The sequence below is a fragment of the Diaporthe batatas genome (assembly GCF_019321695.1).
Source record: "Diaporthe batatas strain CRI 302-4 chromosome Unknown Contig00027, whole genome shotgun sequence".
Taxonomy (NCBI): domain Eukaryota; kingdom Fungi; phylum Ascomycota; class Sordariomycetes; order Diaporthales; family Diaporthaceae; genus Diaporthe; species Diaporthe batatas.
In genome coordinates, this window is record NW_025408574.1 from 223,165 (window position 1) to 248,279 (window position 25,115).

Sequence of the window (25,115 nt, forward strand, 5' to 3'; positions counted from 1 at the left end):
GGAAGACGTGGAGGGAAGGTGGAGGCGGTGGAGGGACGAGGGCCTCAGCGGGAGCAAACACCGGTGATGCAGCCACCGCCCGTCAGTATCGCACGAGGCGCAGGACCAGGAACGTTGTGCTCTGGTTACCCGGAATTTTGGGTCTGAGCCCGGCCTGTCAGCGTCGCAGCAGGGTGATTGCGTCTGCACGTAGCAGCGCATGGATGGCCGCAGGCAGGCAGGCAGGTCCTCGAGGCGTTCTAGCTGTCTAGCTGACACAAGCAGGCGTCTGATGGTCGGGCGGAGGAGACACTGGGCAGGGCCGACAGCTAGAGCGGGCCATGCCAACCGGTCCCGGGCATCTGTGGCCTTGTCGTGATAGGAATAACGATGCGATTTGCTCAGAGCATGTTGGGCTGCAGATTAGGTGGTTACATACGCGGGGAATTTGTTAGTTTTTTTGTTAGTATGGCATCCTGTGTCGGGCGGGCCAGCTAGGCATGGACCATACCCCGAGACAGCTTAAGGGAAGACGAGAGGTGGGTGAGCAAGAGTGCTGAGAGGGAGAGGATTGACGGCATGGATGGATGGGTCTGAAGATTCGGACCATCGCGTGTCAAATCAGACGTGACGTCTGGGTTGACAGGTCAACTTCGAACGAAGTACTCCGTAGTCTCGAACGAGGTGGTTTTTAGTCTACTTCCAAGGTTGCTGCTACCAGACTGCCAGGTCCAGGCAGGCATTGGGAGGGAGGGGTGGGTCCCGCTGCGGCAGGAGCTTGGGCCACTGCAGCTGCACCGTGGAACAAGGGACCCACAAGGGACCCACCGGCCCAGACTTGGCCAAATTACTCCATCGGGCCCCATCCCTTCTTTTGTGTGCATTGGGTTGCGTCCAGCCTGCCCGTCATCGATCGGGGTAGTTGGGTCAACGAAGACGCTCACACCAACTCCAGGGTCTGGGCCACGATCGGCTTTGCCTCAGTCCGGGAGCAGATGCTGCGTGCAGCCAAACCTTCGAGGCACCCATGCGGTGGTTTCGGAGTGACTGTAACAACAGGGTGGCAACAGCCACCGTTGCAGTCAAAATGTGTCTCGCAGCTCTACGCAACATCGTCGGCAGGACGGGCGATCTCAGATTTGCTCCCCACTGTGGTATTGTGGCACCCGCTGAGGCATGCGAGGCTCAATATTGCCTGGGCTGCTGGGATGATCTGATGTCTGCTGCACTCATGCCGCAGACACGTAGAGCGGCATAATGCAGCGTACCAAAAAGAAAAGAGGGAGACAAAAAAAAAAGACAACTCCCATTCTATTTACTAACACCACTCCTCTCCAGGCACGAGTGACTCGTGCAATGTTCGGCGCCGAGGGATGCGGACATGGCGTCGCTGCAGGTCTCTACTTGAGAACAAATCATGGATATTGAGCCACCGCGACCAGATTCCTGGATCGCAGCCCTGCCCAGCTGAATTCCGGGACAGCAGAGCCATCAATCATTGGTGATGTGACAACCAACCCGGCCTGCCATCCACCGTGCTATGCCAGTTGTATTGACCGACGCGGCTTCCGTGACAAAACCTGGACTCTCACTGACCCCTGAATTATCTCACACGATGCTGGGAATCAACGTTGCCATTGCAGTCATGAGGCTAGTCCGAAATTGCACTCCTGACGTCTAGGACGGTGTTCAGGCTCCCAATATTGTTGGCAAACCGAGACCGTGGTCTAAACGGTTTGCGCCATGAGTCTTGCCAATTTATTTCCCTGTTCCGTGTACCAGGCTGACTCAAATGTTGGTCGCCCAAGGTTTAAAGTGTTTTAACTTGATTCCCAAGCAAGCTCATATATGTTAGAAAATGGGAACCTCAGATGAGTACCTAGGTAGCTAGTAATAGCGGTCATGCACGGCTTAATGTTCTCGTCAGACCCTGGTCATCCTCATCTTATTTGCAAGGCAACGGCCCGCCCTCTCAGATATTCCGGTACTCCACGATACTCGGGCAACCATCGAAGTCTTTTGTTGGGAGACCTTGAATCTAGTCTGGTCACTGTGCCACCAACACAGTAAACATCCGTGGCAGCCCTCATCCTCCTAGGCGTGCCGTAAACTCGAGCATTCAGGCATTTTGCCGGACGGCTACACTTCTGTGTCTGGAACACGGGTCCCGGGGGTGCAAGGGGTTGAAGGGGTTGCAAATGCTACTCCATCCAGCCAACCAGCCTGGGTGACAGCCTCGACACCGCTGTCTCAAGTGATACTCGTCATTCTGGGAATGTTCTTCAATGATACAACCTGGCGATCTTCGATGCAATGTTTGGTTCGAGACTATGATCTACAACACTGACGCTAACCCAGACGGTTCTGATGCATGAGACGAACGCAATGATCTGCCCCCTCTGCAGGTCATCAGGACCGCGTCAAGCCACCTGGGCACACAGCTGCACTTCATTCACTTTCACACTTGGTCACTGAATGAGTGCCGCTGAACCCTCACGATGATTTGATCTGGCCAAGACTGACGATGGAAATAATTGCGCGTTCTAGAACCCGCTAGCTCGACGCGGCCCGTCATCTAGAAGCTATTTCAGAAGCTCGCTCTCAGGCTAGAGCCGACTGACTGGCTTTAGGCCCAGGGTTACACATACCTCATGATTCATCTTAGGCACTTCATGTTGCACGCACGATGGCATGGCTGGATAAGCGGTGTCTTCTAAATCCCCGAGGTGTGTTTTGAGTACGTACCACTTCTTGCCCAGACTTTGAGCAACCACACCACCTAAATCTAGTATAGAGTGTGCTTGGTAGACGGGAAGGTTAAAGTACCTCTCTGTTTACTCTTTCTAAAGTTATTATCAACTTTTAGAATCGTCCCTTTAAACGCGGTTTGTTGTTTGTTGACTGGCCTTGACGCGTCTAAAAATCTCTGTTATTGCTAAGAGATTGGTTGGGGACTTTATATAGCGAGCAAGGCGGTAAGCCCCTAGGGCTATCTCCTATTTTTAACTTTCTCCTCTTCTTTTCGTTTCTCCCACTAAAAACCACTAAAAATCCTTGTGCCCCCTATAAGTGGTACTATTCTCTCCCTCTCTCTCTCTCTCTCCCCCCTTCTCTCCTTAAGGGTACTAGTTGTGGAGCGGATGGCTCTGGTAAGGGTTGTGTAGCTATTAGTGACCAACCCTCCTGGGTGGAGCCCCTCTGGTCCTCCGGCCGAAGGCCGTCGCCTTAAGAAGTTGAATTCGAAGTCGAATTTGAAGTTTATGGTAACGGTTGCTTAGGAGTGACGCGTTGAATACTTTCGAGTGAAAGTACCTTACTTCCCTGTTTGTTGTGTTACACTCCCTTGCATTTGTGCATAAGCGAGGACCTATCGGGGATATAGAAGGGACCTGGATAAGCACATCTTTAATGAGAGTATCGCCCCATAGTTTCAGCTGTGTTGAGTGGTCATCATGTCTAGGTATCATGCGCTGCGTATTTTATGGGCGGGATGGGGCCCAGGTGGTCCAAAATTGGTTTGATCTCAGCGGGCGGATGCAGCCTCTTCTAATTAAGACTAAGTAGTCACATTAGCTGATGGTATGTAGGAGCTCATCCGATTGGAGACTCAGCAGAGGTTCAAATTATGATATAGGAAACTACCGCATGCTGTGCATCTAGGTACTGAAGTACCTATTCAAGTAAGTAAGTACTTAAGTAAGTATGCCCGTATATAGGAGGAGGTTAGACTACAGGCGGCTACCCTAGGGTGTCCCGTAGCCGCAGGAGTCTACCTAGGTACCCAGTAGAATGTGGACTCGGAAGGGGGATGAGAAGGAAGAGGTGCTCGTCGACTACAGACATTAAAGTAACCTGCTCAAGCATGCGTCGGGTGTTTTCAAACCCTCCACCCCAAAAAGCCTGCGCATAATGAACTTGGTTCACCCGAAGCAGAGGCCGCAAGCTGCTTCTCATGAATCACCCGGGGCTATTCTCAGTTGAATACCGGCTAAAATGCCCTCGACCAGACAGAACCATCCGGGAATTCTCTCAGAGACCCCGAAGGCAGGGAACATCGATCTCCCATCATATCTGGCACTTTCACGACTTTCCTGCTCATGCCATCCGTTCATTGCAACCTTGAGCTACGGGGCTTTGTGTGATGATCGAGCCCTTGATCGAACAGCACAGAAGTCATATTACAAGGAATACCTTCTGCGTCTGTACGTACACAAAAAGGGAGATGCGACTGGGATCTCAACGCCGCCTCCCTCATTAGTAGTGGCACGCACAGATAGGGAGCTCTCGGGATGAATCATGGCTACCCCAGGCTGGCCGGCATCGTCTGTAATTAGGCTTATGGTCATGGCCTGGTCGACGTTGAGTCCTGAGTGACGGCCTCATCGAGCAGCCTCAAACCCCGGACCCCGTGTCAACTAGGTTGTTATTGCTGCTGGGGCCATGGCGAAGGACGGCACTCTCCGAGTCATTTGCAACCCGGGACCTGATAATAGTTACTAGCTGCCCTTTTTCCCCCTCAGCATCGGCACATGATCGCGGACCCGAACTTGATCGAAACGAGGCCCGGGCTCGTTGAAGACTTGCCATCTGGTCCACTATCCTACATCGATGGCGCGCGCTGCCGGGGTTGCTATCACACACAGGATCATGTATAGTGTGAACAATGTAGTGGTCTCTATTCACCTTCAAGCTAGCATAATCAAGCAAACACCCTGATGGCGTGTCCCACAACAGCGCCAGACACTGTTGAGGTGATCAGACTGCCGGCAGAGTCATCGTAGCTATCGTAGATACGACTATGAAAAAGAGGCTAGAAAGGCTGAATCTCATACTTTCCAGAACTGTAAAAACAATGATCTCTGTCAATACTCTATGAAACCACAGCATATTATCAATGCTGTCCTTGCTTCTCTTGCAGTTGAGCATCGCTCCCGAAGATGACCTGCTTAGCACAGCATGATGGCTGTCCATGCCGGCTGCTTCTCATCTATTTTTCCCGTGCAATAACTGAGTACCGAAAACAAGACAGGAACGTTTGACATTACTCAGGCAACAGAAAAAGAGATACGCCCCCTCGTTCTCAGCAGGCCAAGCTGACAGCAAGCACTGTCATCAGTGGAGCAACTGCGCCGGCATTCAGAAATACGGCAGACCGTGAATCTATCTCGAGGAACCAAACGAGCGGCCAGCGAAGAACTTGAAGCACTCACTCATCCCTAAAACAGTCAGCCCATTTCGTTCTATGTGATCTATCTCGGAGCATTCCAGAGCCGGTTGTGCCAGCACGTGAGCAAAAGCGTCAGTTGAAGACTTGCTCTCTGTAGAACGTGGTTCATAAAAAAGCAGCAGCATTGATGCCAGCCCGAATACCTGTAGAAATTCCATCACTGGAAAATCACAGCGCCTATCTCAGGGGTTGAGCGTACCGCCATCTCTCTACACGAAAGTCCCGGAGAACCGTCTGCGGAAGGCTCGTCCAGGTAAACATATCCCACGTGCTGTCGTCCGATTGGAGCGACCCCCAATGGGTACCACCTCACTCCAGCTTATGTTAGGTTGCTTCTCAATTGCTACTAGACATCTCAGAAGTAGTCAACAAGCAGACGCTCAGGATAGTCCGACTTTAATACCCATCGCCAACCAGATTTTGCCAAAAGATCATCGATTTTCAATAAACTAAGCTGTGTCTGTCTCAGCTCGAAATGGATATGCCATCTCAGGGCTCTTGGTGGCTCAGAGATGAAGCCAAAGAGCTGGTGTTCCAAGCTATTCACATGTAGATATGCAGATATCTCTGCATGATTTCCGCCAGATTTGAAGCCATGTGCGATAGTCGTTCGCCATGTCATCAGATAGGCCATCCAGTCAAGTCAGACACAGCCCCAAGGAATGTCGCCAACCCAAAAGCAAAAGGAAGGTCGAGCCCTGAACCAAAAACCCTGCTATGCCAGCGGTCACAGCGCAGTGTCCAAAGCAACGTCCTCCCCACTCGGGGCAGCCTCGGTGGCGCCACCGGAGGCAGGCTCAACATCAGTCATACCCCCGTTGGGGAGCTGCTGAGGCTCGCATGCCGGAGGCTGAGCCGAGTCAACCTCCATTGGCTCCCCAGACAAGATCGATCCGAATCGAGTATCGACTCCCTGCAGGACATCCCGGATGTGGTCCCGCGCAACTTCGGAGGCCTCGATCATCGTCGAGTTGCTCAGAAGCATCTCAAAGTCCTTCTGAAGCCTTTCAACGATGGTAGCAACCGAATCCATCATCTCCTTGCCGTTGGACTCGAAGATCTTGTTCACTTCTTTCAAAACCCGTTTGCTCGCCCTCCGATATATTGCGTTTTTGTTCTTGGCAACATTCCTCTGCATGATGTCCTTGATTCGCTGGAAGCAACCCGGACCTGGATGTGTTAGTTTTGATTTTGATAGTTCATGGATGAAAATTTACTAACCTTTCTCTTGCCTGCAAAGCCTGTAGACCTCTAACATCTCCGCCTGGATCTCTGGTGTGAAAGCTTTATTGGCCTGGCGCTGCTCGCTCTGGATGTCATCCTTCATCGACTGTATCGTCGCCTCGATGCTCTTTGAATGAACGTCCAACTGCTGGCTCAAAATGCGCACGCACAGCGTCCTGCATTTCTCGAGCTCGCGACGAGACGACATCACGCCGTGGAACTCTTTCAATGCATCGATTAATGTGGCAGCAAAATTGTCAAGGGTCCAAGGGATGGAGCGCGAGAATGCTTGTTCCCAGCCGTTCGCAATCTTCTGCAAGTAAGGCTCCAGAATTGCTTCGTTGAAGTCGAAAGATTTCTGTGCTTTGGTCCTCTTTCCGTTCCGGCGGCAAGTAGCACGATACGTGTTCGCTTGGATCCCCCGCCCCCCTTGTTCCTCCTTCACACTCCATTTCCCAACAAGGCTCCCGATCACGTTGGTCGCGGACTTGATAGCAGCGCTGGACTTGGATTCGACCTCCTTCTGCACAATGTCGTCAATCTCTTTCTTCTGAGCCATGATGATCCTATCGAGCTTTTTCCGGAGGTTCAATATTTCGTTTTGGAGAAATTGCATTTCCCAGGTCTGTTCGTGGGCACTCATATGAATAGCTCCAAGATTGACATCACCTGCCGTGCACCAGATGATGAGAGACACCAAAAGTCGGCGGACCTCGTTGAGCCAGTTCCTCAGAGCTATGATTCGACCTTTTTCTGGCAGTTTCATTGCATGCTCTACCAGCTGAGGGATTTCGGTATCGAAAAGTATCTTGAAACCATCGATCTGGGTCTCTCGTTTCTTTGGCCGGCACATTCGCTGATACGCCTTGGCAGAGATAGTGAAGACGGGCAGCGACTGGGCGACTTGACGATAATCACGCGACTGAGCAGTAGTTGGGTCGAAAGTTCCCTCCTCACCCTCGGGCTCATCTTCATCGAGTTCGCGAATGCCTGAGGCAAAGTCATCTCTGATAGAATTCTTGACAATCTTGTTCCGTCTTTGGATGCATAGTCGCGCACCGTCTATGGCCGCATCGTTCTTCTCCTGCTCCAGGTTGACGAGCTCTTGTTCCAGTACTTCCTGCTGCCGTTCCATTTCTGCGTAATCATTTTCTGCTGGGCTGATTTCATTATGCAGATGATCGAGCTTGGTCGATATGTCGTGTTCTGTGAGCGGAAGAACCTCCGGTACTTCTTCCTCGCCTAGTCCGCCATCTACGACTTTGCGACAGGCAGTTCGGGGCCTCCGCGATCCTGTAGGCCGCTTTCGCTTCGAAGGGACGTGAGGAGGAAAGACCTCGTGGCCTTTCTGATGCTTCTTGCGAATGTCTTGCCACACCTGCAGCTCTTCGTCAAGCGAATTGAGGCTAAAATCGGCATCCCGCATCTGAGCAGTCAAGCGCCTCAGGGCATCTCCTTTTTCTTCGATCATTTTCTGGGCTTGATCCTCCCTTGAATACGTGGCCTGGATTTGACCGTCATAATCAAAAGCCTCAAGTGCTTCCGTGAAATCGATCGCATCAGTCTGTTACACTTGAATTAATCACCTGATACGGACCCCAAGGCAATGATGTCCGGAAAAGTTTAACGTGACAGACAGGGAAGCATAGAAGAAAGGTTGAACTTACCATAGTGCAGATAAAAGTGACATTAGATAAGATGCCATCGAGTTTCATTTGAAGCCGAGAGGATTTCCCCATCAGCTCTTTCGCAACCTTGTTGTCGGTGGCTCGCTTGATGGGAGCTGCCACCCATACGGCAGAGCATTCTGTCATGTACTTGGTTGCTATAGCAGACCTCGCAGGGTTTGAGTCGGCAACACCTGGGAGATCCACGATCACAAGGCCAGTAGACAACACCTCAGCCCGGCAGAAAATACGGATCACTTTGATGAGAGGCCAAAAGGCCATTTGTGCCTCTTTTTGACCCAACTTTGTGCTCTTTTCCTTGCTGTCCATGTACTTCTGCACAGCCGAACAGAGTTCGCTAGCACTGCTGCAATCGATCCGGCGTGTCGTACCCAACACCTCCGCAACACGTTCTCTTCTTGCCAAAGACTCCGCTGTGTGCTGCTTGATCGTGCTGTCCGTGAGATCGGGGTAAACGGCCTTGACTAAGAGTGAGGTTAGTCCTGCCACCGAGCTTAAATTTGTGCGTAGAAATGGCTTACTCTTGGCTAAGGAAATGCCGGCCTCGGTCTTGCTGTCGAATGTCGCCGAGGATAAGTGGTCATCCTCCAACAAGTCACCAAAGATATGCACCAGGTCGTGGTCCCAGGCCTCCTTGGAGATGAACTCGACCTCCGCACGGTAGGCCTTCTGAGGATCATCCGTTTCATTGTAAGAGATCTCACAAATGACAGCAGTGCATGCTCGCCATCCTGAAGTGACCAACAGCTTGTCCTCGTCCAAGACGGCATTAATTAGTGATGTCTTGCCTGCACCAGTCTCGCCCACGACTGCTACAACCGTGCGGTTATTCTTTAATTGCTGTCTGAGGTCCTTGATGTTTGAGAGCCATTCCCGCTGTTTGGTCTGCTTGGAGTCGCTCAGAGGAGCTTGTAAGGTGTCAAGAATTGCCAGTGCTTCATTGACACCAGCTTCGAGCTTGGTGAGGTCCGTCTCATGTACCAGCTTTTGGATGTTGTCTAGGGTGATGGCGTCGGGCTGCTTGTGAGTCGCAGTAGCATCCTTTTTCTCGAGTGGACTGTCTCCATGCGCGGCAGAGGTTCCATCAGGGGGATTAGAAGGAACATTCTGGCGCACGGATGCTCCAGAATCTGGCTCGACTTTCACCGTACTCGGGGCAGCTACCTCCGGATTCTCGTCATGTCCAGTGGCGGCGGGCAGATCTTCATTTGCCGTATGGCCACTGCCAGCAGTCTGTGCATCAGCTTGTGGCGCTGACACGCCCTTGTTTGCTGAGTCCATCTTGACCACGGGTGCTGTTGCCAACGCATCAACTACAGGAGGAGCTGATATGAGCCTTGTGATGGTAGGCAGCGGGGTGCGTCGTATAGACGGCGGCTCCTCGGAAGCCATTGGTCTCCTAGTTGTAAGAAGCCGTGATCCTTGTTCTGGCTTAAATTGTCAGTTGGAGATCAAGGCAAGGAAGTTGGGCAGAAGGGGCAGGAATGACCGTTTGGCAAGGGGAACTCAGGAAGCTGGGGTCCTGTGCCTACTGGGAAAAGCAAGACTGAGTATGAGAGGCCTTGAGGAAGGTGTTCAGACTTTAAGAAACCACTTGCGTGAGAAAGTGGGACGAAAACGTGTCGACAAAGCAAGAGCTCACCTTTTGCCACTCAGCCCAGTAGCTTCACTTCAGCAGATGGTGCCACTGTAGGAAGAATCCGCAGGATCGCGATGAATTTGCAGTGTCAAAGGTAAGAATGAAAAGCCCTGTGTTGTACACGTCAGGGGTTGTCTGTGAGACAGTCCACACCACGCAGATGCTAAGCTGTGTTGAGGTGGCGAGGGAAGTGAGGCGACTAAGAGAGTGAGGGTCTGAAGAAAGGCAAGGAGACAGGTTTTTGGTAGAAGTTAGAAGGAGCAGAGAAATCGCAGCAGAAAAGAGGGAAGGAAGGTATCAGTCTTGGCTGCTAAATCGAAGTTCAGATGAAAGTTTTGCAGAAGAGGGAGTGTTGGTTCGAGGGAGAAGGAGTTGTCTATTCACACGTACCTACCAGGTAGGCTGTGAGAAGTAGGTCGATGGTTAACAAGGTCTTTGGTAGGATAAGGATGAAGGAGGTTGGTAGTGGTGAGAATCGAGAATTGCTGGGTGGGTTGGCTGATTGGGGGGGGGGGGGTGTGAAGTTTCAATTTTATGGAAGCAATGCTTCTGTTGAAACGAAAACCGGTCTAAGTGGAAAGGCTATGGGACACTGCCTTCAAGTTTTGATAACACGCTTTGCTGAAAACGAAGGAAAGAGGCATCAAAATATGGCCTCAATGATTGAGACTCACCTTGGTGGGTAGGTTCAGGAATCCAAGTGATGAGGGGAGATAGACCACTCCGATCGATATGAACTACTGCATGCTTGGGCGAGTTCGGCCATGCGGAGGTAGAGGTCAGAAAGTTGTCATGAGAGCTCAATATGAATCTGTGGCACTGTCGATCAACTCCTACTGGTGCGTTTCTCTGTCTCTCGCTCTCGCTCCCTCCCCCCCCCCACACACACACAGATTTGAAAATACCCCTTAAGCCCTCAGCCATGTCTACGGACATAGGCGTAGCTCTCTTTTCTTGCATGGCAGATGTCCTCCTTTTCATCCGGATTTCAAAACCATTGGACACAAAAAGGCTATGATAGCCCGGTATTCATTCATACATGCGTGGGAAAGGAAGCCTGGGATATGTTCATATAATAAGCAAAGCCAGAAGAGGGCATCTCATGACGTATCCATGAGGAAGCAACTCATATAAAGATACCCTCTGGACAATTGTTCCACAGAATGATGCCTCACATCAATATACCTGTAGGAAGGGGCCACCTGAAAGAGGAGAGGATGTTGTCTGGGAGACCTCGGGAGACTATCCTACACGAGGCTGTCTCATAGGAGGTTGTCCCATAGGAGGTTTAAGAGAAGTATCCTATGAGATGACATCCTCTTATAGGCTCTCCTATGGTAATGCAATCAGTTCGAGTACATCCTACAGTTGTACCTTACGGGATGTGCCCTCTGAGACGATATCTTACAAGATTTCAGTCCATAAAGTATGATGCGACATATTGACGGGGAAAATTTCAGGAGATGTTGTGATGGAGGCTACCCACCGCTCTACTACGGCTGTCCTCTGCAGGTAGAGGTCATTTCTCCACAATGGTATCACTGTAGAGTGAGCAATTGTAATTTGCTGGTTGGGCCTGGCCGTAATACTGCATGATTCGAGATGGGCTTCCCAACTCAACTTGTCAATTACCATGCTCTGACTTGGAACCTCATGGCGACGTACTTTTGGCCAATCTCAGGTCCTCAAAGCTCTGGCAGAGTTATGCCAGCGAGTCTAGCACCGAGAGGATCTGCAGGCTTCAGGCACACCCAAAAATCCGCCCCCAAGCTTGAGCTGGGTGAGCTCACAGGATGTTGGAAGGGCCAGTGCCAAGCAGAGCTGGATGTTCTGAACCGAGGTGTACTTCAAGCGTGCTGAGTCTTTTGGAAGCTACTACTGATCCCTGTGTAGAGATGACACGCTCTCCATTATTCCACCCGGAACTTGCTTAGGAGCCGAAAAGGTTTCGCCGAGCTGATGACGGCCACACACGAGGGGATGCCCATCAATCAGCTGGGGAAAGGCGTCAGCCACGCCACGAGCCAATGAGTCAATCGAGGAGCGAGGCGTTGATATCCGAGTCACTCATTCTGGTTCAGCTGGGGGCGCTTGTCGATGAGCGCTTAGGCGCGGCTGCACACGCTCGTCTAACACCCGTGAGCTTCCCGGTCAGAAGACCAGCTGAAGGGACAGGCAAATGATGCCCGACGGAAATGCCTGAAGAGATGACGAAAGTCGGTGTAATGGCTATACAGACGCATTAAAATGCGGCGACACGGCGAGGTCAAATGACCGGTATCAGCCTGGTTCATCCCATGGCTTCCGGGGCACGTGCTGGGGGAGACAGGGCGGCACCGGAGGATGCTGACTCCTGACTCGGGACCAGCGCCCTTATCGGCCGAGGCTCCGACGATGCTCCGTTCCCACGATTTCGTATCACGCTCATGAGTAATCAGTAACCACAGCCTGGGGGCAGATGTCTGTGACTGATTAAGCTAGATATGGGTGGTTCTCGTCAGACCACTGTGGTACAGACCAGATGAGATGACAGAACACGAAAGGAAGGGCAAGCCCAACGAGGTGGAATGAGATAAGCAAGCGAGACGAGACGAGGTGCATGTGGCCAGAGATATGCCCCAGGTCCAGGGTGCCTTGATTTCCTTTGTCCTCGAGAGAGGCACCACGGGGCGCTAGTTCATGCTGCAAGCGGCGGACAGCCAGTGCGGCAGAATGAGGCAAGTGAGCGAAGTGAGACACGAGCACCCCTTTGCAGCTTGAGCCTCCCCCACACCAGGGCTTGGCCTCGTGCTGGGCTTGTGCTCATTGTTGCTCCTTCCGATTGTGGTGGGTGGTGGTGGTGGTGGTGGGCTGGAAGGGGTGCACTGGGCAGGCCTATCGCCCGCTTGGGTTTCCCGGCACCCGTCCCCACTTCCAAGCTTGTCAGGCCCAGGTCAGGCCCAGGCCAGGCCCAGAGCTTGACCACGCACACACCCTGGTAAATTACTTGCAGAGGTCCCGTTGTCGAGGTGCAGCTGCGTCCCGTTGCGACGCCGTCACCCCGAGAGCTAAGCCCTGGTCGAACCTCACTTTTCACCAGCCTCTCACCTTAGCAGACCGAGACGCCGTGTGACAACCTCCCCCTCCTCTTCCACGGGCGACATGGCCACCATCCCAAATCTCTAGCCAGCAGCCCTTGCAGACAAGGGGGTGTGGATCAACCTCTGCACAAAGGAACAGCTGTGTTGGTGCTGGGTGACTCCCGCTGCCAATCTTAAGGACGCTGGGGTGCACACACAATTGTCGTGTCACAATGGACCTCGACGATACCGCACGACTCTTCGCAGAGGCCCAGGCCAAGCTGGCCGAGCTGGACAATCGGGTCGCCGTATATCGCCACCAGATGGCAGCCGAGTTCAATCGCTTCTCGGGCGAGCAGCTCCAGAATGTGCCCCCAGACCTTGCCTACCAGGTCTCGCAGGCTGTGGCCGAGTCTCTGGTCAACTACCCGCACCTGTTCCCTCCTGGAAGCCATCGAGGCCAGACATCACCTCTGGAATCCCCGACAGAGCCCAACGACTCCCCGTGGCGCAACAAGGGCTCCCCACCGCCAATTCTCCTTCACACCTCAGGGACACCAAAGGAACCTCATCGAAGCACTCACGAGCGCGAATTGGAATTCCAGGGCCTCTTCACCCCCACCTACCTCCCACTTCTTGACAGCGCTGATCGCCCCATCCACTCACCACCCACCTCACCTGGTGCCGAGCCAACACCCAACCTCGTCGAAAAGCTAGCAACCAGAAACCCCCAGACCTCAGAAGGCACCCAGACATCTGAGGCTCCTCAGACCCCGGATCAGACCCCCATCACAGAACCCACACCAACCTCAGAAGGCACCCAAACCTCAGGGAGCCCTCAGGCCCGGCCCAGGCCAAGTCCCCTGCGTCGTGCCACTGACGCATCCATTGACTCCACAGCAAGCGACTCCAGTAGTGTCAAGGTCAGAAAAAGTGCCCTGCGACGCTCTTCTGCAGCCTCCTCACGGGCACCAGACAGCCCGCGGGACACCCGTCGAGTGCGGTTTGAGGTCCAAGGTCAGGAGGTCTTACCATCCTCCTCACCTCAGGCATCCACCACAGCCCTTGCAGAGGTGGTCAGTGCTAGCCCAGAAAACTCAGCAGCCCTCGCCGATACCGCACTCCCCGTAACCTCGTTGGGCGACGTTGACGGCGAGGACGATCCACCACCAAGGAAGGTCTCTTCATCCCAGGCTCTCCGTGCACTCTCGAAAGAGCCGTTGGACCCAGCAACCTGGACTGTCGTGAATCCTGGATCTGAGGATTCGTCTTCTGATGCCGATAGAGCGAGCGAAAATCTTTCCAGAACTGCGTCGATGAGCGCAGAAAACCGAGACGAGATGCCCCCCAAGAACATTCCCATCCACGTCAAGCCCGCGGCCAGTGGACGACATGGCGAGAGTCACGCGGAGGAGAGTGACGGCCTGGCGGAGGCGGAGGATGAGGCCACGGTCGAGATGGTCGAGCGTGTGCAGGTGGAGGAGGAGTCTTCAGAGGATGAGGATCCTCTAATGATAATGTCCAAGAAGGATTTTAAGAAAAAACTGAAGGCGAACGACTCCCAGACCACCACGACTACCGATCCTGTTGAGACTGTTGGCTCTGGACGCAAGCTCAACCCGGCCGCCAAGCCCGAGCCCGTGGCCACCAAGCGCAAGCCTGCCAGTGTCCCCCCTACCAAGCGAGCTGAGCCCGCTGAGGGCGACGCTGAGGACGACGAGGACGACATGTTCAACTTGGAGGCCGATGACGGTGACGAGACCCTAAAGAAGGCGATCTCCGCCCGTGGCTCTCCCTCGAAGCACTTACCAGAGCCAACCGACGAGGAGCCCGAGGACAGCACCAAGTCGGACGAGCAGTCCGAAGGCGAGTTGGACGAGCGCGAGGCCCAGTTCAAGCCCAATGCCCCCATACAGTCCTCTCCTCCTATCGGCGTGCCCATCAACAAGACCACGGATATCCCTCCCAAGGTGCCGCTCATGCCTCAGGGCAGCGTCCCCAAGATGTCCGTCGGCTCGTACGGAGGAAAGCCCATCAGCATGGCGCCGGTCAAGAACCCTGAGCTGCTGGAGAAGATTGCCCAGTCCGAGGATGCGCGCCCCTTCTTCGTCGGTAGTGTCAACGGACGAAGCGGACCCGACCCCTCCAACGCTAAGAGCTACAGAGAAAGTCTGCCTAGTTCCGCTAGAGGCGGCTACACTTTCATGGAGCGCTGGATGCGTGAGAAGGAGGAGGGCGTCAAGTACGCCGGCGACAAGGAGGACGACGAGAAGGAGAACGAGAAGAAGGAGTGAGCTCCTTCCCTTGCTTTGAGTGCGGCCTTGTGGGGATCAGCACCGGGTTGGAGTTTGGACACTGAGGCATCCCCTGGAATTCGGCCACATTTGGGAAACGGGAAATCGGTGTTTGGGTCTCATAAGGAGAATAAGGAGAAAGGGCAGTTCGGCATCCTCACATGCGATACCCAGAATCGACTTGCATCAAGTCCAACATCCAAATAAAACTTGTTTGGCACCCTCACCCTCTGCTGAAATGCTTTGTGTTGTAATTTCCCCGCCGTCAAATGTCGGGCACCGACGGGCTGACAAGGCTCCTTGCGGTGCACCTCATATTGGGGCCGCCTGTTGGCCGGTACTGCTTCCTTTTGCGGGCACAGGTATTTGACATGTGAGAGAAGAGCGTGCGCGAGCAATGCATTTTGGGGGGGCCGTCCAGCGTTTAATGTTGTCATTTAAAGAGACTGGTCGAAATGCGTGTCGCACGAAATGTGCTCAACGAGAAACGGCAAGACAAACAATTTACCTTGGTGCTTGCTAATACTGCACATCTAATACATGTCGCTCCCAACTGCCCGGTTATTTGGAGTACAGGGGATCTGCAAGTTGACCAAAGGCTGGCCCAGGCCTCAATTAAGGTGGCAGGGTTGGCTGCTGGCTCAGAGCTGGGAGGCGGGATGACTGGCCTGGACCGGGTTGAGACCGGGATGCCTGCCCCAAGAATAGCATCAGAGGGCGCAAGTAGCCTCAGCCCACCTAATCTACCTACCTCTCTTCGGGCAGCACCTCCTCCAGCAACTTGTCTTCAACTTTTATGACAGCCGCCACTTCCTTTCAATACCCGCCACGATCTATCGTCTCCCAAATCTTGCAATCCATCGCGACACCGCAGCTGCTCCCTATATCCGCTAGCCGACGAGCAGATCCTGCCGGTCCCTTGATCGTCTTTGTCACTGTGTCTGACAGCTCGCCCCCCTGTGACTGCATTTCTGGGCCCCTCGCGGTCAATAGATACCGTCGGCAGGCGCCCTGTTCGACCCGAAATAAACCACTCGACCTCAGCCCGATCCGAGATCCCCCTCCGTCGCCGACCGAGAATCAATAACAGCAACTACCATGGACGGCAAACGCCATCTCTCGTCGTTCCAGCAGTTGGAGAAGCTTGGAGAGGGCACATACGCGACTGTAAGTATAGCAAGGCGAGGGCCACCGATCCCCGATCTCCAGATGCCAGCATCCTGACGCAGTGGAAATAGGTCTTCAAAGGGCGCAACCGACAGACTGGAGAATTCGTCGCGCTCAAGGAGATTCATCTCGATTCCGAGGAAGGAACACCTAGCACCGCCATCCGCGAGATTTCGCTCATGAAAGAACTCAAACACGAGAACATTGTCGCGCTACATGATGTGATCCACACGGAGAACAAGCTCATGCTGGTGTTTGACTACATGGACGGCGATTTGAAGAAATACATGGACACCAAGGGCGACCGTGGAGCCCTCCAGCCTATGCTCATCAAGTCCTTCATGTACCAGCTGCTGAAGGGTATCGACTTCTGCCACAAGAATAGGGTCCTCCACAGGGATCTGAAGCCTCAGAACCTTCTGATCAACAGCAAGGGCCAGTTGAAGCTGGGTGACTTTGGTCTGGCCAGAGCGTTCGGCATACCGGTTAATACCTTCAGCAACGAGGTCGTCACACTGTGGTATCGAGCCCCCGACGTCCTTCTGGGAAGCCGCACATACAACACCAGCATCGACATCTGGTCTGCAGGATGCATCATGGCGGAGATGTACACAGGCCGGCCGTTGTTCCCGGGCACCACCAACGAGGATCAGATCACAAGAATCTTCAGGATCATGGGAACCCCAACGGAGCGTACATGGCCCGGAATCACTCAGTTCCCAGAGTATAAGCCAAACTTCCAGATGTACGCCACTCAGGACCTGCGCCAGATCCTCCCCATGATCGACGCAGCAGGCATTGATCTCCTGCAAAAGATGCTGCAGCTGCGCCCGGAGCTTCGAATTAGTGCCGCAGACGCCCTGCAGCATCACTGGTTCAGCGACCTGATAGTGCAGCAGCACCAGCAGCAGCAACGGGCGATGCAGGCACAGGCGCAAGCCAGGGCCTACACGCAAGTGCCATCTCAGGGTGTTCCGTCACAAGGCTATGAAAACTACTAGGATGAGACTGTCAACACTGACACTCGAGATTACCTCAGTCCGATGACATCTGTGAACAAGGTTCGCACCATTTAGCACCCTTGCTCTCTGCTGTCTGCTGCTGGTGTCCACCAGAACCTGATGAAGGGCTTGACAACCCCTTGCTGTCAAGACCTAGACTTTCATTTACGCCCACGTTGGCAGCTGCCCAAAGGGCAACAAACTACGATCGCTGAGCTACGTCGCTCAGGGCGGGAGGCACGAGCGCTTCCAGGGCCAGGATGAGCCTTTGATCGCCGGGCTTTCGAAGGGGCGGGAGTGAACGGTACGACCAGCTTTCTGGCAGAGGCACTACACGCGGCGGGATCATAATCACCTTCGACTCGCGGCCCAATCTTGGCCCCCATTTTCAATAGTCTTGGGAGCTCTAGAAGCACGCGGAGAAAGACCCAGGGTCAGTCATAGACTGTTCAACTGTGCCTTGCTCGTTGCAAAACATCACACTCCTACCCACGAAGCACATGCAATCTCCCCTCCAACCTGATGTTCTATAATCGCTAGCAATAGGCGCAGGTGGCTGAGAGATACGGCTTGGTAACTTGTTTCCCCAGCGTGATGCATTCATCTTCTGGGCAGGAACACCGAGAAGTAATCTGGTGGGCAGCCGGATTGGGAAGCGTGGGGATGTTTAGCAAAGATTCAGCGTATCAATTCAAAGTTTCAATTTGACTGGGCAGCTATTACGAAGTGCCTAACAAGTGCCTGATGAGCTGGCACAAAATCGGGTCAGATTTCTTGGGATGACCGACTGCCAGAAAGGGGGAGACGGCTTAGGTCTACATACTTCAATTTGATATACCCTTGAGTTGAATGGTCCTTCTTAGATGCATATCTTACGCTCTTATCGGTGCATATCTTCCTAACCCTGCAGTGGAGCCCCGGTCTAGGCCCCCATGCAGGGCCCGCCCCCCAGGTCCACCTGCATCATTCTAACCGCACCTGGTCTGTCGCGACCACATGCGATTCATCATCGCGACCGTCGGCATGCGATAGCCCATCGCCGCCAATCGCCGCCATCCGCCGCCATCCAAGGCCCATTCTTTTTTGGTCTTTTCAAGACGAAAGTAGCAGTATCCCCTTCGACCGCGAATCTTGAGGCGATTCCGATCCAGCTGCATCCCACGCCGAAGCGACAGAGCGGCCCGAGCCCAAGCTTGATCGCGCCACCCGGTCGTCGCACATCGGAGCTCCCGCAGAACCCGTTTTTCATCCATCACGGTCGCATCGCAACACTGGCGGAAGCTTTGCTAGTCGCTCCCCGAGCGTAAAGGGGCGAGCCCCAGATAGCCGTCATGGCCGAAGACCGGAAAGGTGAGGCAGTTTATGGCAGCCTTGTCGCGAATCATGTTGGACTTGGGCTGATCCATGCCACTTTAACAGACGACGAGGCCACTATCAAGGTCGCGTCCAAGAAGAACACAGCGAAGGGAAAGCTTGGAGGCTTCAAGCTGAAAGAGAAGATCCCCAAGCTTAAGGATGCTGGCAGCCAGGATGGCGTGCTTGAAGGTATGCATCCCCCATGTTGCCCGGGTCGATCAAAGGTGGCAACCTCTAATTTCGTTTCTGTACAGATAAGAAGAGCAAGACAAATGCCAGCGCGGCGGCCAACAGCGCAGTATCACCGAGCGAGCCATTCCACGAACTCGATGAACTCCCCCGGGAGACCTTCATCAAGGGCTACCCCATGGTGGATGCCCCAGCCTTGACGTCATGCAAGTGGTGCAAGAAGAGCATCCTCATGACGACTGCAGTCGAACACATAAACGGCTGCCTGAAGATCAAGAAGGAGAAGGCAAACCGGAAGAAGGCTGCACGAGAGGCCAGGGAGCGCGCAAAGGAGGCCGCGCTGCGAGAGGCCAGGGAGCGTCGGGCAGAAGAGGAGGGCATCACGCTTGGCGCGGATGGCGACAGCGGTGATGACGACGAAGATGGGGAGAAGGTCCCTGGCAAGACAACCAAGAAGGTCGCCGGCAAGAAGACGGGAGAGGGCGGTCCTTCTGGCAAGAAGAGGAAGGCCGAGGGCGAGGCGGATAAGGGCCCGAAACAAAAGAAGAAGAAGGATGAGCCAAAACCCAAGACAAAACCCAAAGGTGAGTCCTTCTAATCGTGCGTGGATTTTCTACAGCAGGCGGCTAACAAGTATGCTCACAGGTCCCGTCGACGTCGAGCGGCAATGCGGTGTTATCTTGCCAAACGGACAGCCTTGTGCCAGATCCTTGACATGCAAATCCCATAGCATGGGGGCAAAGAGAGCTGTCGCGGGGCGGTCCTTGCCATACGACATGCTCTTGGCAGCGTACCAGAAGAAGAACCAGGCCCGTCAACAGAGTGAGTCCGCCCGCCGTGCTTCCACCAAGTTCAACATTGACAACCGTTTCCAGAGGCTGCTCTCGATGCCAACGCCCCGATCGAGGAAGACGACGACCCCAACGCTGGGCCCGTCGACAGTGACGAAGAGACAGCGGCCGTCATGGCCGCTCTCGCGAAATGGAACCCACAGCCTATTGTGGCCCAGCCGGTGTTCAATACCATTCGGCGTGAATACCAAATCAACCGGCTGCAACAACAGTTGGCAGCCGCCACGGACAATGGGCGCAAGAACATCTTCAAAGTCAGCGGCTACGGGTCTCAGCGCTTGCCACCGGGCCACACCGGCCACCGTCCTCCAATTCCTGTCATGCCGGTGTTAGACCAAGAGGATGCTCCTGGTGAGGAAGAGGATGATGTTCCGAACATGCCAGGCAGTGCAACCTTCGCACCGATGCCGGCTCCGAGACAAGTGTCCGTAGGTGGTCCAGCTTAGAAGGCCGAGGACACACCAGGGAGGCAGAGTCCAAGGCTTCGGGCGGGACCAGGCGGGAAGGTCGCGAAGTCTCACCGGAAAGCCGTGGACTACTTCACTTGCGGCATCTGCCGTGCGTCCTTCACCGCAAAGACGACGTTTCAGCTCCACATGGCTACCACACACTCGGAGAACAAGCCTTACAGATGTACCGGCTGCGGTAAGGGGTACTCTGGCATCAATGCGAAAGACCGTCCGAGATGCACCTGTACTCATTCCAACATCGTCAAGGTTGCCATTGATGAGCAACCTGCCATATACCCGAGTATAACTGTGGGTGTCCCGCTTCTACACAGCAGTACAGGTGCACAGGATTGAGAAGCTGAAAACAGCTTGGCAAGGGAACACGTGGCTGGGGCTTGTATACCATGTCCGTTGATTCCTCACCGGGGAAATCAAGCTCACATGGCTGTCTGCTGTGTATCAGGGACTTATGCCACCTTTATCCTGGCACAGGTCTGGAAGAGTGCGATCGATCTCAGCACCAGCCAAATGCATTTTCAGTCGGACTTGGGATGGTCCTGCCAACTGGCGGAGGGAGAAATCATGTTTACAACAACAAATAGTTTGCAAGGCGTTGGAGGCTTCATTTTTGTAATTATAGTAATTCTCTATTCCCAGGAAGAGCATCATGTCATGCTGGGAAGGCCAGCACACCCAGCTGGCTGGAAAGGGTGTTCATGATACCACTATGAAGCAAAAGCAGTCACATATACTATTATCTGTTCTCAAGCAGCCACATACTCAAAAGTGTGCAATGCCTGTGTGAAACCATTGTGGCTTGCATACGTCCCACCTGGTCAACCAGTGGGAGGTAAAGGAAGTCCAAAATAAGACAGGAGAGGTTGACTGTTCTAGGTATAGGACAGCCTTGAATGGATTTGCATACGAGGCTGGGCAGAGACACTGACGCGCCCACATAGATATCCCATTTGCGCAGCCCATCCCGAGCAATATTCAAATCGCATGAACTTGGGGCCCATCCCGAGATGAACAACAATAAGCCAGCTGCCAGATTCGTCCCCAGACGTGGCCCCTCTCCGCCGCCACCCTTCCCTGACAAAACCTTAAGCTCCACGGCACCAAGCACGCCCAGGGTCAAAAGAGGGCGTTCCTGCCGCACTTGCCGAGAGACCTCCGCAGAGATCAGCTCTTGAATTCGAGATTCAGGAGCTAGCTGTCCACACACACCCCAAGGGCTCTAGCTGAGCTTCTCCGCGACAGGAGAGGGGGTTCTCCGGCTCGCGCTGTCTGGGGTGCCAGCAGGTTGGTTGCCAATGGTTGGTGGTCCCAAGCCAGTGGATTCGAGAAAGCGAACCTTCTGTCGAGGCACGTTGGCACTTGAGACTGTGGGGTAAGCAGGGGCGCCCCGCCCGCCCGCCCGTGTGCAAATCCGGGGGGCAGCACTGCAGCAGTGGGTGGGCTAGCTAGTCTTCCCTGGGTGCTCAGGATGACGTCGGCATTAGGGGACGGGGGGCTAGGCCAGTCTTTGCATGTGCTGGCTGGCTGGGTCTTCGTTCCATGTCGGCTTCTGAAGGGTCTCTTTCGTCCGGCTAGAACTATATCCTCATATTTAATTGGAATTAAGGCCAAGAATATACATGCCGTTCAGGTGATTGATTATATCTGCAAGGGCTGGCATAATCTCATCTATATTGGAACCTTTTCTCTTCCTATTCCTATTACTCCCAGGACGAATAGACACCGCCTTCAGGTTGCACACTGGCACATCAGGCACACAGGCACATATACTGCATATACTGCATATGCTCCTCTCTTTCTCTCCCAGATACAGTATACAGTCAATACAACATGCCAGCAGATCAGTTCCTTCCCGCTATTGGCCATGCCGTCTCAGGCGCGACCGGCACAGCCATCTCCACCACCGCCACGTACCCGCTCGACCTCGTCAACACCCGGCTCAAAGTGCAGCGCCAGTTGCGTAAAGACGGCACCATATCGCCGTCAGAGCAGTACGCCGGAATAACTGATGCGATTTCGAGGATTTACGAGCGCGAGGGCGGGCTGCGGGCTTTCTATGCCGGTCTGGGTTCAGATATCTTCAAGGGAGTCGCCGATAGTTTCTTGTTCTTCCTTTTTGTAAGTGCTTGTCTTTCCCTGAGATGTATGTCTGCTGTTTTGCACTTCGCCCCGCAATTGGCTGCCCTTGGTAGATGGTGATGTATCCACGTAATATGAATATTCTCACTTTATACCGTCTTGATTGCTGACCCGTGTAGTACAACTGGTTCCGCACCAAGAGGTCTCAAGGGAACAGCAGGCGCCTGCTCGCCTGGGAGGAGCTCGCCGTTGGCGCCGCCGCCGGCGCGTGCGCGAGGCTGTTCACGACACCCATCGGCAACGTCGTCACGCGGAAGCAGACAGCATCGCTTATAAGCGACGACGGCGACACGACCGGCCAGGCCCGCCGCGGCCTGTCCTTCGCAGAGATCTTGCACGTCATCCGGGCAGAGAAGGGCCTGCTGGGGCTCTGGGCCGGGTACAGCGCCACGCTCGTGCTGACCCTGAACCCGAGCATCACCTTCTACCTGCAGCACGCGCTGAAGAAGGCGCTGGTCGATAGGGGACGGGAGGGCGAGTCCAACGGCGCCACGTTCTTGGTCGCCGCGCTGAGCAAGGCCGTCGCCACCACCGTGACGTACCCCTTTCAGATCGCCAAGGCGAGGGTCCAAGTCTCGGCACCCGAGAGCCCGAGGCCAGAGCCGGAAGCAGAGGGAGAGGAGAAGAACGAGGCCTCGACCGAGGCAAAGGAGGAGGATGTAATCGTGGTCGAGCAGAATGTGGGCAGGAGGGCAAGCAAAGCCCAGGCGCTCGCGGGACGTGTCCACAGATTGGCCGAGGACACCATTTTCGGGACGGTCATGCACATAAGGAAGACCGAGGGAGTCTCGGCGCTCTACGATGGAATCGGCGGGGAGTTGCTCAAGGCATTCTTCAATCATGGGACGACGATGCTATCGAAGGAGATTGTGCACAAGTTGATCGTACAGCTTTATTTCTTTGTTCTGGCTAGGATCCGCAGTTCGCCCACCGCGCAGGCCCTGCTTCGGCGGCGGTCCAGAGAGGATCTGAAGAAGCTAGGATATGTCCAGATTGCGGAGAGGTTCGCGAGGATCAAAGACGGTACACTTGTTATGGGCTTGGTGGAGCGGACACAGAAATTGATCATAACGAAGTAGCTCCTCGATTTGATGAAAAAATGCCGTAAATTATGTAAATTATAGAAGCGCTCGTTACGTGTGATTCCAGAAATATTGGGCTTCATCAGCAGATCCAAACCATCTCGTGGTGAGATGGTACTGCCTACCAATACTTGCCGAGGCCATTGTGTAGGAGAGGATCCCATGAGGTTATCCTTTAGAGACATCTTGTCCCACAGCAGCTGAGTCATGCTAGAGACAGTTCCATAATGTCTCTCGTGCTAGGTATGTGGACAAGTTAGAAGGTAGGAGTTGGCCCTGACGCGTAAAACGCTCCGAGGTGAAAGTATCCTACAGCTTATTCAATACTAGGTCTGTACCTACACGTTTTATGTGGGCGTTTCACTTTCTGGGTATAGAGCACTATAAGCCACCATGAAGTGTTATTCAGCATAAATGGCCCTCTCAGCATTGGAACGCGCTTCCGCTCTTCTTGACCTCGTTCGTACCGCCGGCCGAGAACCCCGTCCCATCACTCTTGAGTTCCACCACACCTGGTCGAATCTTGTCCTTGTCCTTCTTGTCACCTCCCTTCTTCGCCGGCCTCTCCGTCACATCCTCGTCGCAGACGTAACACCTCACCGCATTCGCGTGCTTCGCATCAGCCGGGTCGGCATGTGGATCATGATCTGACGGTTTCATGAACTGGCTGGCGCACGCCTTGCAAAGCACATGACCACATGGCTTTGCAAGCATCGCTTTCGAGGAGTTGGTCAGCCCCTTCTTGCATGATGGACAGATCCTCGTCTTGGTCCTGGTATCCTTGGACTCTTCCTCCTCGGTAAAGTTGATCGTCACAAGGCTGTGCAATGAGTACGGGTGGGGGCAGTTCTCCTGAGACGACGGGCAGATGGGCGTCGTCTTGGCCTTCTTCTTGACTTCATGCAATTTATCTTTGCTGTTTGACGTCGGGGTTACCGAGGGGACCCAGAACGATGGCAGAGTCGGCTTGGAGCTCTTCTCGTCCTCGATCGCTTTCCGTGCTTTTGCACGGTCATTGTCGGCGTTGCGCTGCACCTCGTCCTCATCCAGCGAGAATTTGCGTTTCTCTCCGGCTTTCGCCTCTTTCGCCAGGTTCGCGTCCGAGATAATCCCAGTCCTGCTCCCAGCGACGTCAAACCCAGCCTGGGTCAGTTCAAACTCCTTGACGGCTCTCGCTTGCGCCTCCTCGTCCTGCCTTGCTCTTGACTCGGCGGCCTCTCTGTCCTCTTGCTCCCGGGCCTTCTCGAGCCTTTTGATCTCCTTTTTCTGCGCAAGGATGTTGTTCAGCGCGCACTCGCGGCAGAAAATGTCGCCGTTGGAACAGGCCACGGGGTCGACCGAGGACTCGAGGCAGAGCGAACACGAGCCGAACGGTAGAAACGAGTCTCTGTTCAAGCGGGCTGATGAGGAGCTCCAGGCCGATTTGGCCATGGCCCGCTCGTGCGCGGTGAAGACGGGCCGAGACGTGTTCCTTTTGCCTGCGTTGTTAGATCAGAGCGCTGGACAAAGACGAGGACGGGGAGCGTGGACGTACTATGCGACATGTTGAAGATCAATTGCCCAAGATGAGCAAAGCAAAGCTTGAAAAGAGGGTGTGCAGGCTGCAACCAGACCGGAAGGGAGGGCGCTGTCGGTGGATTTGTTGCAATTCAGTCCGCGAGGCATTCCCAGATGACGATGCTGTGGATGTGTTGAAATATTACGTAATGCCCACTTTTAGTAAGGAACGCGTCAACGCGTGGCCATCCCATGT

The 25,115-nt window shown here is 54.1% G+C and overlaps 6 protein-coding genes across 6 annotated transcripts; 4 read left to right on the top strand and 2 right to left on the bottom strand.

The window, feature by feature from the left end:
* Nucleotides 1–5,933: 5,933 nt before the first annotated feature.
* KVR01_013485 (uncharacterized protein) lies at nucleotides 5,934–9,510 on the bottom strand (the record flags this gene model as incomplete). Its single annotated transcript, XM_044786261.1, has 3 exons — nucleotides 5,934–6,376; nucleotides 6,428–7,994; nucleotides 8,098–9,510. 3 exons carry the CDS (start codon nucleotides 9,508–9,510, stop codon nucleotides 5,934–5,936), a joined length of 3,423 nt encoding a protein of 1,140 aa, XP_044637566.1.
* Nucleotides 9,511–12,653: 3,143 nt separating this feature from the next.
* KVR01_013427 (uncharacterized protein) lies at nucleotides 12,654–15,611 on the top strand. The gene has a single exon (XM_044789622.1). It carries the CDS (start codon nucleotides 13,050–13,052, stop codon nucleotides 15,108–15,110), a length of 2,061 nt encoding a protein of 686 aa, XP_044637508.1. The 5' UTR covers nucleotides 12,654–13,049; the 3' UTR covers nucleotides 15,111–15,611.
* Nucleotides 15,612–15,866: 255 nt separating this feature from the next.
* KVR01_013491 (uncharacterized protein) lies at nucleotides 15,867–18,080 on the top strand. Its single transcript, XM_044790977.1, has 2 exons — nucleotides 15,867–16,277; nucleotides 16,349–18,080. Exons 1-2 carry the CDS (start codon nucleotides 16,209–16,211, stop codon nucleotides 17,276–17,278), a joined length of 999 nt encoding a protein of 332 aa, XP_044637572.1. The 5' UTR covers nucleotides 15,867–16,208; the 3' UTR covers nucleotides 17,279–18,080.
* A 264-nt stretch (nucleotides 18,081–18,344) lies between these two features.
* On the top strand, nucleotides 18,345–20,894 carry KVR01_013440 (deubiquitination module subunit SGF73). Its single transcript, XM_044791418.1, has 5 exons — nucleotides 18,345–18,628; nucleotides 18,698–18,823; nucleotides 18,889–19,407; nucleotides 19,469–19,645; nucleotides 19,699–20,894. Exons 1-5 carry the CDS (start codon nucleotides 18,610–18,612, stop codon nucleotides 20,118–20,120), a joined length of 1,263 nt encoding a protein of 420 aa, XP_044637521.1. The 5' UTR covers nucleotides 18,345–18,609; the 3' UTR covers nucleotides 20,121–20,894.
* An 831-nt stretch (nucleotides 20,895–21,725) lies between these two features.
* On the top strand, nucleotides 21,726–23,359 carry KVR01_013435 (uncharacterized protein; the record flags this gene model as incomplete). The annotated part of the gene is made up of 2 exons (XM_044785577.1): nucleotides 21,726–22,259; nucleotides 22,400–23,359. Exons 1-2 carry the CDS (start codon nucleotides 21,972–21,974, stop codon nucleotides 23,357–23,359), a joined length of 1,248 nt encoding a protein of 415 aa, XP_044637516.1. The 5' UTR covers nucleotides 21,726–21,971.
* A 294-nt stretch (nucleotides 23,360–23,653) lies between these two features.
* On the bottom strand, nucleotides 23,654–25,103 carry KVR01_013483 (uncharacterized protein). Its single transcript, XM_044793843.1, has 2 exons — nucleotides 24,897–25,103; nucleotides 23,654–24,840 (listed from the first exon to the last, which is right to left on the bottom strand). The coding sequence occupies exons 1-2, from the start codon at nucleotides 24,904–24,906 to the stop codon at nucleotides 23,786–23,788; spliced, it is 1,065 nt and encodes a 354-aa protein (XP_044637564.1). The 5' UTR covers nucleotides 24,907–25,103; the 3' UTR covers nucleotides 23,654–23,785.
* Nucleotides 25,104–25,115: the final 12 nt, after the last annotated feature.